We start from the raw sequence: 16,255 nt of genomic DNA, 5'->3' as shown, positions 1-16,255 counted from the left end.
ACCCATATGACCAAACTTCAATAAACGTTTTGGCCTCAACTTATTGGGGGAAATGTTTGGTAGAAGTAGGTGGAAAAGCTTTGTCTTTGCCCTTGGCGCTTCTCTTCTGATGTTCCTGGAGCCTGCGCCCTGAGAGAGAGGCCAACCTTCGCTCAACACCAGTGTCTCTACCTCCACCTTTCAAGCTATAGTCCAAGAAATACCTGCACTGCTCTGTCACCTCCTACCTTAGCTCTGGACATTCATTCTTGACCCCTCTAGTTTTATACGCTACACTTTATTCAGAGGGGTTACTGAAATGTGTTTTCACCAATAAACTGTAAACTCTAGGAGAGCAGAGATTGTGTATGTTTTGGATCACCACTATATTCCCAGCAGAAACCCAGGCATACTGGAGGTCTTAAATAAGTATTTTTAAAGAATAACTAAACAAATTAACAAACTGCACCTCTTGCGCGCTTATTTCTTCCACTACCCTTTGTATTTTGCCTTACCATACTGAATCTCTTTACTCTGGAATATTTTTTGGGTTGGCTTATTTCACACTCCCAGCTTCTTCTTCATGATTCAGACTTATTGATTCTATCTTCCATTCCCTCCCAATCCTGATTTTTGCAGGTGAAAATAAGTAGCCACATGACTGGACTCTCAATAATAGAGGAAAATAGAAGCAATTCTACAGAGAGATTTATATATGGAGTCAATTTCCTTCATGAAATTTGATACAGTTTGATTCTGCTTTTTGTGGGAATATACAACAGTTCTAGTGGATGAGAAAACTGGGATCAAAAAAGGTCATAGGACCACTAATCTTTTTTAGGAAGTCCTTGGGCATTCTGATTAAAAACCCCACATACAGGCCCTTAGACATCAAGGAGTACACGATTATGTTACGATTCCAATCAAAAAGTACATAAACATGACAAAAAAGAAGGTATATCTTATAATAAGCTGGTATTTAATAGAGTTTATGCCAAAAAAGTTCTATGCAATACATGCTTTTTCTTTAGCTGGCATAGAGAAGTACGGATAGGGTCCCAAAACTGCCTTCAATTACATGCATAACCCTAGGTACTTAATCTGACTGGTCTTGGATTAGTCAAGCAAACAAATACATTAGCAAAAAAGCAAATAAAAATAAAAAATAAATTAAAAAATTCCAGAAGATTTTATGTTGCCATGTTATTTGATGACTAAGAAATTTCACCTCATGACTAAGATAAGGGACTACAACATAGCATACTATCAAGAATAGACAGCTTTTTAAACATTTTACATTGCCACAATAATTTAGGTGAAAGTCGTAGTACAAGTAGATGACATTATTCCTCACCAAAAACATTAAAGTCGCCTTTTAATAGCACCAAGAGAAAAAGCTTCCAGTTTGAAATTTGTGACATCTTGGGTTCCTAAATACAGAAAATATAAGACTATTAAGATTTATGGAAAGAAATAATCAAGTCGGGGCATCTGGGTGGCTCAGTGGGTTAAGCCGCTGCCTTCGGCTCAGGTCATGATCTCAGGGTCCTGGGATCGAGTCCCGCATCGGGCTCTCTGCTCAGCAGGCACCTGCTCCCTCCTCTCTCTCTGCCTGCTTGTGATCTCTCTCTGTCAAATAAATAAATAAAATCTTAAAAAAAAAAAAAAGAAAGAATCAAGTCTATTTGATTTTTATGGGAGTTAGAAAATCCTAAGTTCAAATCTCAGTTATGTACTCAAGGACATGTTATTGAGTTTTAAGTTTATTGAATGCTCAAGGACATGTTATATTCTTTTCAAGTATTAACACATCTGTAAGATGGAGATAGTTTATGAGATTTTTTTTAGATTTTTTTAATTTGTATAAAGTACCTTGAACAGTTTCTGGTACATAATTGGTGTTAAATAAATAATGGCTACTATTGTTTTTATAGAGTACACAGTATTAAAGACCTGTAGAAAAAGAAAAAGAAAAAGACTTTAGCGAGAACCTGGTCCAATGCCCAACTGATGAAAGATGGGTTGGATAACCTTGAAAAATTAGTCCCTCGAGCTCTACAGAGTTAGAAGGCAATTGCAAAGTTACCATAACTCAGTGAAAGTTGAAATAAAATATCCCATAAAAGTATTGTTGTTCAGAATTACTTCCCCTTTAAAGAAAATAAATAAGTAAAGAACATTATCACACATTATGGGCAAATACAATGGACCTTCTTGTTTTGATTTGTTTTGGTTTGGCTATAGAGTGAAATACTCTAATTGTATTTAATCATTACATTTACTTTTTAAAGTTAACAGTTTCTAGATATATTCAATACAAACTCATAGTAAGGATCAAAGTATGAAATTGGAATGATAGATACAGAAAAAACAAATCAAAAGACCAGTAATCTTTGGTTTCCTATTGCAAGGGCAAGAAATTGGTAACATAATACTAGAAAAATATAAATCAGGAAAATCAGATTTTTAAAAAAACTCTCTATATAAAAGCAAAAAAAATTAAAATTTGAAAAATAAAATTTCAAAATGTGAAATATCAGAACTGAAAGAAAGCCAATGAACCCTACTATACATCTTTCTTCACCCATATAAATTCTATTCTTGTATCACCCACGTTAGGAAGCCACTGAAGTACTGAAGGGCATGAAGAGAAATGAGAAAAGCAATTTCAGAAATATAAACATCTTGGCTATATACCAAATGGATTATAATAATGAGGGCTGAAGATGAATATAGATGGTTTTCAGTTGAGAACAAGAGTCCCAAATGTGATAAAGGCCTTACATCACTAAAATAATGCCAGCATGGATAGAACATGATGGAAAAGGGGAAATCCAAAGGAAGAATTAGTGGACTGGCACCTACCATTGGACCCAGTGACTGATCTGATGGGATAAGTAAAAGATTTTGATTGATGGGGGTAATAAGATGAATTATGTTATTAATGACATAAGTTAGGAATTTAAGAGGATAAGGTGGTTTTGGAAGCTACAATTTAGTTAGAGTAAGAATTCAGCTACAATCAGAAATATACATCTTTGTAGAAATGAAACTCCACTGTGGTGAACACTACCTATTCATCCAGATTTTATTAAAATTTAATGGGTACATTCCAATAGCACCAGTTACCTCAGTGCTTATTTTACCTTATCATCACAGACTTCTCTTGAGAGTCCAGGGGAACTAGAACAGGAAATCTGAAGAATGTTCTTAACTCTGAGGTTACCTGGGTGGTTCCTTAGTTAAATGTCTGCCTTCAGCTCAGGTTATGATCCCAGAGCCCTGGGATCATTGGGCTCCCCCTCATCCAGGATCCTGCTTCTCCCCCCATCCCCCGCCTCTCTCTCACTTCTCAATTGTCCCCTCTCTCTTTCTCAAATAAATAAAATCATAAAGAAAAGAAAAGAATGCTCCTAACTCTCTTTCTAACTCTTGATACTCCCAAATAAAACATCCTTTTGTCATGGCATAGATATCCCTTAGAAAGCCACAAACTCTGGAAGAAAGTACTTTTGGTCTCTCCTTCCTTAATTACACACTCAGATTTAATTAGTATAATAGTATAAAGTTACCATGAACACTTCAAGATAGGGAATAAGACCATCTTTTGGTGCTCTTTTGGAATCTTTGACCACTTCTGCTCTTGGGTTCATTTTCTTTCCGGACTAGAATGGACTCATCATCAATACATACCCATTTATCCTTCCAAGGACAGACTTAGACTTTACCTCTTTTGAGGACTAAACACATTTCTTTTCCTCTTTTTCATATCTCTTCCAGATCTCATACTCCTATATTGTGCTATGAAATGCTGCATTTCCCATAAAATTCGTATCTCTCTGAGTTACCTTCCCCCCTCAGTTATTCCTCAAACTCTTGCAGGACAAAAGACTGTTTTTGGCTTTCCTCTGTTCCCCACCACCTCCAGCAAGCACACCATGGAACAACCATGCAGTGAGTTGGAATGAATATTCATTGGTGGATCAAAGGAGTATCCAAGACTTTTGGCCTCCATGGGGGCTTAAGGTAAAATGTGTGAAAAGAAATAGCTGGGTCTAAAACTTGGATTTATTGTTAGCACTTTAAAGAACTTAACCAAGCCTCTGATGCTTTCTTTCCATTCCAGTTGCTTACCTGTTCTCAACGCTTTCTAATTCAGTATAAAAAAATGAATATTTGAGAAAAATATCTTCAGGCAGAAAGTGATAAAAGAAACTTGAACTGAAATTAAACACAATTTAAAATATGTGAAACTTGGTTAAGAGGAAATTAGGCACAAGATTTACAAGTGACTGAGAATATACGGATATTTTAAAATATTTTAGGAGATAAAAAAAGTAATGATTTCAAATGTGCTTAAAATTATTTTTTTTTGAGCTCAACCTGTCATTTTCTAATTAATATCTTCAGCTTTCCCACCTGAATAGGAATAAACCCAGCCACCTAGTATAATGACTAACAAGTTCATTCTATTTTCCCGCCTAGTATATGACTAACAGGTTCATTCTAGTTTCTCCAGTTAAGAGACAAGCAATAGTCTCAGGGCAGCTTATAGGTGAAGTGACAAGTTCACCCAGGATAGGGCTGGCATGTGCCTATTATATAGTAGTAACTATTGCTATTGCTTCTTTTCTCTCTCAGAATTGTGTGTTCAAATGATAATTTTTATGATCTCCTAATTATAGGGTGCCATCATGGAGAATTGAGAAAGGAGATTCCCTTTACAGTTAACACTGAAATAAAAGGTTGGGTAAGCCCAAAGTGCTTGATAGAAAGAAAAAAAAATAGCTCTTTCTTCAGGGGACAATCCTTCAGGGGATTCCAGCTTGTGCTCATTTCCTCTAATGGGATATTAGTGCAGTCCATATAGTCACCCAAGTTGCATAACTATATGCAGTGGCCTGTTTAACAGCCAGCTTGGTCTCTCTAATGCTCACTTAGTAAAATTCAAAGGATTCTCCAATATCCAGTCCAAATTCCAGTACTCTGTAAAGTCTTTTCTGATTACCACATACTACCCCTTTCCTAAATTTACACAAAACACATTTTCTCTCACTCATTTGATGTTAACCCTGTCCTTCCTAGTGATGTCTCTGTATTGTCTTGGCTCAGGATGAGTTTGGTGGGGGGGAAGAAGGGTGTGTGGCAATTATAGCTCTAAAACCCTCTGGAAAGATTTATTTCCACGTGTGTGATCCCAAGTCTGATACCCAAGACAGGAATTTGTTCTCAGACAGAAATACAGACTAAAATGGGAAGGTTAGTACCTACTGCAATTATAGGATTGCAAAACTGGACTGCTATGATTAATGAGAATGGAGGTAACATGTATTGAGTGCTTCCTAATTACCAGGTTTTTACCAGTTATATAACATTTTGAAACTAAAACGTAACTCACTGAACATTCAAACACCCTCTGAGGTAGGTACTATCATTAATGCATTTAGCAGATGAGAAAATCTAAGCACAAAGAGAGTAAAGAATTCAGTGAAAGGTCTTACGGCTATAATGTGTTGTAACTAAGTTTCAAACCCAAGCAGTCTGACTCCTGAACCTTCTTCCTTAAGATCCACACTATCCCACTTCTAACCCTGCGTTAAGTTTGCAGCATATGTGTGAAGTTTGCTCATTTGACATATGGTCTCTATCTCCTATTGCACTTTGGTGTTTAAGAGGGGTATACAAATTGGATTTGGCACTCACTTCTACACCTCAATAAACGATAACCAGAAAACAAAAACAAAAACAAAAGAATGACAAGCAATAGGGGAGGGCATCATTATGAGCATGCTATAAATCTCAAGGGACCCTTAAATAGCCCTCAGAGATGTGAACAAAACGAGTAATACCCATTGGTAGCAGGACCTCAGCACAACAAAGTTTTAGGGAGGTGCAACATGGTGGGAACCAAGAAGATTTTTTTTTTTTTTTTTTCTTAGAAGGAGTAAGAATAAATAGTGTAGGCAATGTTGCATAGCACTTTAGAGTACTGGAGTGAGCTTTGGGATCTGTGAGCTTGGCAAGTAACCTGATCACTCTTTGTTTACCATTTATCAAAAGGAAATAATATTAGTTGACTTAAAAAGATTTTGTGAGTGCTAGTGAGAAAATGTATATAAAAGAATCTACACAGTTCCCTGTACAGAATATGCCTGTCTAGCTTACTCTTGCTGATACTAAATCATACAAAAGGCAGGGATTTAAATCATCTCTGTGCATGTCTGGGATTCTGGGTAAATTGTTACCTCTTTGCCCCAATCCTTGTGCAAGACCAATTTCCTTACTGAGTCAACCCTAGGGATTTATCCTTCTGTTTGGACTGACTTCCATAAAGAAGAGGCCTCATCTGGGTGCCTGGGTGGCTCAGTGGTTAAAGCCTCTGCCTTTGGCTCAGGTAATGATCCCAGGATCCTGGGATCTAGCCCCGCATTGGGCTCTCTGCTCAGCAGGGAGCCTGCTTCCTCCTCTCTCTGCTGCTTCTCTGCCTACTTGTGATCTCTGTCTGTTAAATAAGTAAATAAACCCTTTAAAAAAAAAAAAAAAAAAGAACAGGCCTCATCTATTGATCTCCAGGCCTCGTTTCCTTTCTATGACTGTGACCATCCTGCCCCCCTTTTCAGCAAAGCAAACTTTAGCATTTAAAAAAAAAAAAAAAAAAAGCTTCTTTTTGTTTGTTTCTCTGCTAACTGGAAAAGACACTCCGTTCCAACTCCTCTGCCAAACTGAGCTATAAAAATAACCAATGAGAAAGCTTAAGACTCTACATGGACTTTTAAAATGCTCCAGCAAAGGTGACCCTGGAAAATTATTATGGCATACTATCATGTAGTTGACGCTATCTAGAAAAATGAAGCTTGATGTTCCTCTATTCTGTCCAGTTTTATATCTCATAAATTCAGCTAAAATACTTCATTGGAAATGCATATGGTAATATCTAGACAGACTTATGGTAGGTATATTCTCTTTTGGACTATGAATAGATATTTTAAATATTCAGGCCACCAGTAGAGATAATATGCCCAAGATGAAAAATTACTTCAATAATACTTAACATGAGGGAAGTTAGTCTTAAATTTTCAAGAGAGATAGAAACCTCAGCTGCTTTTTAGTACAGTCAAATTCAAAAGGCTAAAAACAAAACAGACTTTAAAATGTTTAAGATGAAAGTCTTTCTTTAACAAATATTCAACTCATGAGGCTAAATCTGACACAAAATATTCATCATCATAATTTAAATTTTAATATATGGCCTATTTAAAGGCTTCGTACTTCAAAAGACTTTCACATTTATTATGTGATTCTATCTTAATTAAGAACTAATTAAATATTAGATTAGGTTACACCTTTGGATTGTTACAGAAATTGGGTTTATATTTCTTAGGAATAAATGTGCTTTTCTAATAATCAAATAAACATGTCAATGCATAATTTATCACAACAATTACATCTGACTTGCCAGTTCTACAAAGACATGAAGTTTTATTATTTAAAATCTTTTTTTTTTTCTGGAATAAGCTTATATAGAATTGAGTAAAAGGTGTTTTTGGATAGAAAACATTTATAAAATTTTTGCTAAAATGTGTTAATTTACAAAAAGTTAAAAAGATGGTAGTACGAGCTTCAAGTATCTTTCACTCACCTTCCCCCACTGTTACCAACATAACTAACCACTGAACAATTACCAAAACCAAGAAATTGACATTTGTATATACTATTAACTGAAGTACAGACTCTATGAGGTTTTAACAGTTTTAAAATAATGTACTTTTGTTATTTCAGAATCCCGTCCGGATTCCCACGTCACATGGGCCGGAGTGCGGGTGGTAGGAGTACCACTCTCTCTCTGGTTTAGGTTTTTGGCCTTTTTCTTCTTTATTTTTTAAAAGTCTGTGACAGTTGCATTTTTTCCCCCCGACCAACCCCAACCCAGGATCATGTTTTTTCTGGGGAGTCCTGAGAGCCCCTAACCGCCCCACACTCTTCACTTTCCTTCTCACCCGTTCCCCCTCTGTACTTCCCACAGTGTTTCACACTTGATGATGTGTCATTCACGCTCTTAATCCGGTCACCCCTAACTAGGTCTGGTGCGGGGTCTGGGGGAGCGGGAGGAGGGGGGGAAGTGGAGGAAGGATAGAAGGACGCGTTACCTCTTCTGTTACTTTTAAAACAAAGTTGTTTGGTGGCAGCAATCTCTTTGCCCTGTCACTGTTAGAGGCCTAATTTTATATCTATAAATATATTAAAAAGCAAGTCAAACTTGGATGTATCATGTTAAAATTATTGTCAGTTTAAATACCTACATATTCTGACCGCAATAAAGGGACTGAAAAGAGATGTCATGATTAGATAATGTCATGAATTTTTGTTGAGAATACTTTCTCAGAGTATCACCTCAGGAGGTACATGAAGTCAGTATTTCTTATTAATGATGATGGTTAGTTTGACCACTTAGTTAGGGTGCTCTGGTGAGTTTCTCTGTGCAAAGTTTCTATCTTCTCCTTGAAGGAGATACTTTTATATTACATAAATTACTAGTCTCTACTACTTCTAAGCACTAATTTTAGCATCTATTCGTGAATCTTGGCCTCAACAATTACTACCTTGAATTCCAATTATCCACTATGTGATACGAGAAAGATACCTTTGGATACTGATGAAGTTATAAAAGCATTGCCACAAAACTGTAAATCTTATCAAAATCAACCAAACACTTAGAAAAGCTGTAAAGTTTCCTGAAAGGCTAAGATCCTTAAAAATGTAATTTCTCTGACCTTCACTCTTTAGCTATTTCTTTAAACATTTTTCCATCTCACCGCCTAAAAACTAAATTGTGCATTTGTAGTAGCAACTAGTTTTTTGTATGTGACATTAGTAACTCATTATTTGTAAGCATTAAGTAAATTCTTTAACCTGACTATCAATACCTTTGGAGAAAAGTCCCTAAACCCAATTCCTCAGTCAATACTTTGGCTATCCTTACTTAAAATTATGATAATGCCATTGTCTGTGTATTGTCAGTTTTTTAGGAGTGAGATCAATACATGCTTTTATCATAATAAGAATTTAAAGTACTAAAATTGTACATTGGAAAGAATAGAGGAACAAGAAGATAAAGGGAAAATCTGGAAATCACGAAGAAGAGCTGTTATTTATTTATATTATCTATGTTTGTTAGCCTGTGTAGCATAAATGGTGTCAAAGTCCACCAAACCATCAGAGGAATTTTATCTTTCTTTTGTCAGAAAATTAAAAATCCTCATGTAATTGCCTTACAGTAACTGCAAGAACTCCTTGACATTAAAACAAAACAAAAAATCCAAAACCAAAAACAAAAGCTCAGGTCTTTGAGAATCTATAAAAATGAGTGAGAATGAAAATGTATCATTTCTAGCTCCTTGGATACAATGTCTCTGAAGCTAGGCATTTAAGGTAGGTGTATTTAATATATTGCTAAATAAAAATTTCATTATGTTTCATCATTAAGAAAAGCCGCTAAAGTCTCGGAAAAACTGAGCACCATGAATGAAGATAATTAACAGTGGAAAAGTCAGAGTTTTTGTCACTAACTCTAACACAGCTACAGTATTTGAAGTTTCAGATATCTCATTGTATGTAAGCTTTACTTCAGAAAATTGTAGTTAGTAAACAGTTAAATGTATCGACTAGAAGCCAAACATTTATACATTCAGAGGAATATTCACCCATGCACATAAGGATATTTTGCCTAAAAATGATGAGCAAAAGACAATGTTTTTACATAGAAATTGAATGAGGAAACTGGATTTATTCAATAATTATGTAAGTAGCCTACTACATGACAAGACTGGATTATCACGTCTTCTGTTTGACTCTATCAAAAATTGTTTACTCAAAGAATGATTAAAGTCTTCTCTATGATTTATCAATTTCCACAAGAAAGTTATATTTTCACTGCCTTACTTTTTGTAGGAGGGAAACAAAATTCACTCAAACATTTCCCATATATAATACATTTAACCAAGACATGTGACAGATCTATTGAGATACAGTTTTTCTCCCAAATAATCCTTAAAGATCTCTAACACCTGAATCCTCTAATGACTCACTCTTCTTCTGGCTACTGAAATCAACTGTTTCAAATAACATCACTGAGAAATAAATATAGCAAAGTAATAAATACATAAAGTTTGGAAATCATGTTAAAGGTTGAGTGTTGCAGAAATAGTAAAATAGTGATGATTCATTAATGGGTTATTTAATTTGCTAATAATGCTTAAAAATGAGGTTAAAAAAATAACCAGTGCCTACTAATGAGTATTATTGCCCCCAAGGTTTAGTGATAACAAAAGAACTATGATTTCTTTAAGAAGATTATTGTTCTCTATGTTATTATTTTATAGCACTCATAAGATTTGTGTATATATATATATATATATATATATATATATATATATATATATATATTGTGTGTGTGTGTACTGGTCAGCAGAATTAGGAGACTGTGACATGGACCAATATACACAACTATGGTGAATCGTGTAAGTCCTCATATTTAGCTCTGAAGAGTATACCTTGATATGTTGAAGTATATATCTAATGATTTCTCTTGATTTCTGTCTTCCAGGAAGTATAAAGTAAGGTTCACAGAGCTGGCTAACAAGAGTTTCCAAGTATAATTTTCACTTTACCACTAACTAGCACAGTGGTTCTGATTAATTCCACTAGTCTCTCTAAGGTTCCATTTTATTGTCTGAAAAATGAAGGAGCTGGAATAGAAGATATTTGAAGTTCCTTCTCTCCTTCAAATGCTTTGATCATAAATGAGGTAGATTTTTTTCAATTACATCATAGATAGCAAAAATTCTGTTAAAGTTAAATAAAAACACCAAGATCATCAAACCTACCAACACTTAGTACCAACTGGGAATCTTTAAATGATGGAATAGCTCAAAGAGATAGTCAATAATTATAGATGACTTAAACTAAAATTCAATCATTCAATCTAAACTAACTATATAGAATTTAAAGGGACATCATCACTATGACTTTCCTGAGCTCTGCAATGTTTTACTAATTTTTGAAGATGAACATAAAGTCAAGATTTAGAGAGAATACCCATAAGATCTTTGAGCCAAACTGAATGATCAAAAATATTTACACCATCTTTATAGAGTCTTTCCTTGGGCTATTCCTTTCTTTCAATTTTTCCTATTCCTAAATGATCTTCTTTGTTGTATTATCACAGACCACCATTTTCTCCTTTTTAAAAACGCTGTATCAATTAACCTCTTCACTAGTAATTTTGAAGTTGACCCATTTTGACATTAGTCAGTTTTTCTGAATACTTCTTGTCTCCCCAAAAGACTAAACTCTAAGCAAGAACCGCCCTCTGACTTCTCTATGCTTATCATAGGCTTCCATTTCATTGTTACTTGGTGCAGTCCGATGACACACTAAAGCAACAGAATTTTGAAAAATTGCTGGTGAGAGAGACAGACAGAGAGACAGAGAGACAAACAGACAGACTAAAAAGTAAAAATGAGTCTCCTATTCAACTGAAGACCAGATTTTCTCTTGTATTCTTTGTTAATTTTCTGTTTTCAATCACTGTATTTTAGGGCTTCATCTTTTGCTATCCGGACTGTTTAATAACTTTCTAAATATGTTCTGTCTTTACCTTTTCCTGCTAGTCTTATTAAAATAGATGTGTGCCGGAGTGCCTGGGAGGCTCAGTTGGTTAAGTAAGCCTCTGCCTCCAGCTCAGGTCATGATCCCAGAGTCCTGGGATCGAGCCCCCTATCGGGCTCCCTGCTCAGCAGGGAGACCACTTCTCCCTCTCTGCTTGTGCTTGCCCTCTTTCTCTCTGTGAAATGAATAAATAAAATATTTTTAAAAATACTTTTAAAAAATTTCATGCCATTCTCTAAGTAAAAATCTAGCCTTTCAAGACCCTATCAAGTTTTCTAATTTTTTAATAATATTACTAGACCACTTACTCCAAAATGGATTCTTCTTCCTTGGAACCCATTTTCTGTTTTTATCTTTCCCTGCAGTATTTCTTAATCAGAAATTAACAAATAATATATGATAACTCTTTTATTTCCTTACATAGTATTTTTTTCAATCTCCAACATTTTTTAAGTACCTCTGTAACCAGACAATAAGCCTAGAATGTCCCTTTAATGTAGTACATATCCTCTAAACACTTGTTGATTTGATGTGTTAATTTGTCAGGAATAAAATGAATATCCTTGTGTAAAGGATATTTTTTGGTACACTGGTTGACAAATGACAAATGACAAACTGTGATTTACCTGGAGCAATCTTTAGGCAAGTAAAATGATGTTAAGTTCTGTGGCTTAACATTATGAGAAAAGAAAATGTATTTTTGTTGAGAGAGAAATTTGTCTACATAACTACAATTAGAAACAAATCAGAGATTAACGATGCATTATATTCTAGAGCTTTAACTAATAAGCACCAATAAATGGGTTTCTCAACTTTAAATGGCTTGCAAAATATTATTCCTGATCATTGCTCCATGTACGAGAAATAATGGAAACTGGGTCTGTTATTCAGAAAATTCAGTATTTATTCTAAAATATGAATTGTTGAGTTAAAGAAATATTTTGTATATTGAAAAGAACATAAAATCTACCTCTACTAATTAGTTTCCTATGAGAGCCTTCTAGACAATTACTGGTAATACCACTGGTCAGTGTTTGAGGTGCTTTTCATTAAAGGTATAGCGTTGCTACCAGATAAATTGCTTCATATAAAAGCACTTACCACAAAGCCCTATAATGGAAGGTTAAGTGCTATGCTTAATTACTAATTTCAATCCTTATTACCTATATTTTGCAGTGCAGGCAATTTAAAAGGAACCAAATACAGTCTGTTGGTTCCTGCTTTTCTGATTATAGGACTTGGTGGTAAAAGCATTAGCCCAGCTGTTCTTCTAATGAAAAATAACAACAACAACAAAAAACTTTTAAAATAAAAATAGCATGCCACAAACCAATATAAAAGAGATACACTAGACATTTCTATTGACTCATACATAAAATCACTTTGTTCTAAAAACTTTAATCTAGATGACATGTACTTTTATATTTGTATTCTGCCTTCATCTCTTTGTTACAGATAAAGCTCTAAAAGAAAAAGGTATTTGAAATTTTCATGGTTTATTTCCTACCTCAACATCATGCTGAAATGCACACAGAACAGATGATTAATGAAGTGCTTGATAACAACAATGGTGACTCCCCTGAATTCTTTCCCTACTGGTCATTAACTTTTTATATGTATACATTAATAATCCCCACAGGTGCCCTAATATTCTTGAGGACAGATTCTGTGCTTTACTCTTGCTTGTATCCTTCATAATAAGCGCAACTTTACTCACTCTTGATTAATGTTATCTAAAATACTTTTTTATGGAAAAAGTACATAGAATCTTTGACTAAATATACAAGAGGTTACATCTAAAGTAACTACTTCTTAAGGTTTACTCCTTAATTATCATGATATTGCCAGCTTCTGATTTTTAAATGTATTTTATATTGATTCCTATACTGAGCATCTGTTGGTAAATGAGATACTATATGTGTTAAACAAATATTAGTCTAGAAAAATATACAAAATATTTATTGACTAAACTAATTTACTGCACCAATCCCAGCAACTAGTATTCAAATTGGACATTGGCTTGCTGCAAGAAAAGATCATATCTTTTTGAACTATACATCGTACAATAGTATCTAGTACAATTAAAGGTTTGCCAATCAGATACAATATATCGTAGAGGTATAGAAATTCTTTAAAGCATAAAATATTTACCCAAATACACTAATGCATTCGAAATCTAGATTCTGATTATCTATACTTGGGAAATGCATACTATATTTCTCTTTTAGAGACACATTATGGGTATTAATAAAGTCCAAGAATACATATTTTGAACTTAGTTTAACATAGAGTTTCCCAAACTAATTTGAAGGTAGGACTTCCTCTCTCCCCATCTAGGTCACCACTAGCATTCTCTAGAGCAGACTTCTTACAGATAGCGGTATGGAAACTGTGATAAGAATACAAGTTACTAAAATGAAATAATTTTAACAATTTAACTGTGAAACAATTCTGGGCTTCCATACTATAATAGCAACAGGATTTGTCAGGTTTTTGTTCAGTTCTACTATTCACAGACAACACCTGGAGAGACAGGGCCTAGACCTTAACCTACTTCACATCTTTCATGGTGTCCAGTGCAATAACTTTCTCTCAGGAAACAGCTATTGATTAATCTGTTTTTTAGGAAATTCACCAATTTACTTTTCTGTAATTTCACTGGGGCTGTAGTTTTTATGAAAGATACCTTTGTATCAGGATTTCAATAAATTCAATAAAGTATTAGGAGGGGCTATGTGACATTGCATGCATATTTAAATTACTTTCCTTCCAAATCTTGCATTCCTTCATCTTCTTACAGATGGTAAAAGAAGGTGTACTTTCTCATAATTGTACAGTAAAATCGGGATAATCCCCAGGACATCAATTCAGCAAATATTTATTGACTGCCTACTATTTGCCAGTATTATAATGAGCACTGAACATATTATTAATGTGCTTGCTTCTGAATTTTGTTGTAGAGCTGGGTTTTTTTTTATTATTCTTAATTCAGCAAATATTTGCAAAGCTCCAGGTTTACAGAACAGGTCTGAAAGGAGGTTTGAAGATGCAGATATTTTTAAATCAGAAAAGGTCCAGAAGGGCATCACAGACATTTCATTAGACATTTCCTAATCATGAGTCAATACCAAGAAAAATTAATCTTTATTTAATAAAGTTAGTTATTTCTTCAAATTATTTCTGCCAAGAAACTAAAACTTGTAACAGATGCTTGTGCATATTTTGGTAACCATTTTTACTGTACAAATGAAAACTTCCTCCTATAGTCTGTCTTTATACTATATATACTATATATACTTTATATGCTATAAATCTGTTGTATAAATCAGTTGTAAATGCAAAAGGGGCAGAGAGAAATGAGGTTGATGTTTTTAGTAACCTCTTTTGTACTAAAACATAAAGAGGATAATAAATGAAGTAAAATAACCACTATACTTTTAATTTGTATTTTACTTATATTTTACTTAAAAATAAGTAAAATACAAATTAAAAATAACATGTTTTTTTTTAAAAAATTGAGACTATATGCAACTCCAGGTAACATTGGCCTAAGTTTCTCATCTACTGCTTTTGTTTCAATAATGTAGACCTGACAAAGCTGATTATTGTTTCAATAATGTAGACCTGACAAAGCTGATTAACAATAAAAAAGGTGATTTTTATTTTATCAATAATAGCTTGATATTCATGTTATAGACTTGAAATGAGTAATGCTAGTGTCATAGAATCCTTGTGAAACTCCCATATGGTTATATGACAGTGAAAACAAGTTTCAGTTAGTTACATGTTTTTATAACTGGTGATTTATAGTACTACATATTGTTCCTTTACTATTTCTCTGTTTGTTCCATGGCCCTCCTGCAGCTTTCACCCGTTTCAGCTCTGTACCACAGCAAAGGAACCACCTGGTCCTATTTTCTTTCAGAGAAAAGTGTGTAATATTCCTTCCCTGACTTTTAAATTTTAACTTTGTTACTTTTGACAAAGCCTTTCCTTTGTTCAAATGCAAAGATCCAGTAAAAAAGAAGCTTTGACATGTCGTGCCTTTTATGTGTGCATTTTTCTGGTTTTCACTGATGTCCTGAATTTTGCAAACGATACCGTGTGCCTTCAAGTTTTCCTATAAAATGTCATTTGTACACTGTATCAAGAACAGTTTAGGACAGCATTACATTCACATGATTTTAAAGTCCAATAAATACTTGATGGTTTCTCAGAAAACCCACAATTTGGTGAAACGGACGCAAAATACTGCTTTGTTTTCCACTTTGCTTTTCACAAAATGTTCTCCCAGTTCCCATTCACTGGCTTACCTGCAGGGTAACGCTCGATCACTGGCCAGCTGTCCACCTGTAACGTGGCATTGCCACCACTCCTCGTAAAACGGACTACATGGTATTTCCCATCGTTAATGATTGCATTGGACTCCTCAATGGCGATGTCATCTGTCCCAACATTAAATTTAACTCCAATTTTTCCTTGGTGCTGGAAGGGAGGAAGGGACAAAAAGAGTTGTATGAAGTTATACTGATTAGTCAGCATGTAATAAGAATTAACTGCAGGAAAAAAATAAGAATTTCCACTCTTGCCAACTTTTGTTCAACATAGT

The 16,255-nt window shown here is 34.4% G+C and overlaps 1 protein-coding gene across 35 annotated transcripts in view; it reads right to left on the bottom strand.

Moving 5' to 3' along the window:
- NRXN1 (neurexin 1) overlaps positions 1-16,255 on the bottom strand; it is a 1,174,729-nt gene that overhangs the window by 162,432 nt on the left and 996,042 nt on the right. For all 35 annotated transcript variants that reach the window (XM_082745351.1, XM_082745353.1, XM_082745378.1 and 32 more), the window contains one exon: positions 15,960-16,131. In XM_082745351.1, coding sequence (XP_082601477.1) covers positions 15,960-16,131 — 172 coding nt within the window. The remainder of the gene's footprint in view (positions 1-15,959; positions 16,132-16,255) is intronic.

The sequence above is a fragment of the Mustela nivalis genome (genome assembly GCF_964662115.1).
Source record: "Mustela nivalis genome assembly, chromosome: 8".
In the NCBI taxonomy this organism is placed as follows: Eukaryota; Metazoa; Chordata; class Mammalia; order Carnivora; family Mustelidae; genus Mustela; species Mustela nivalis.
Note: the sequence above shows the minus strand (reverse complement) of the source record. Positions and strands in the feature narration are given on the sequence as shown.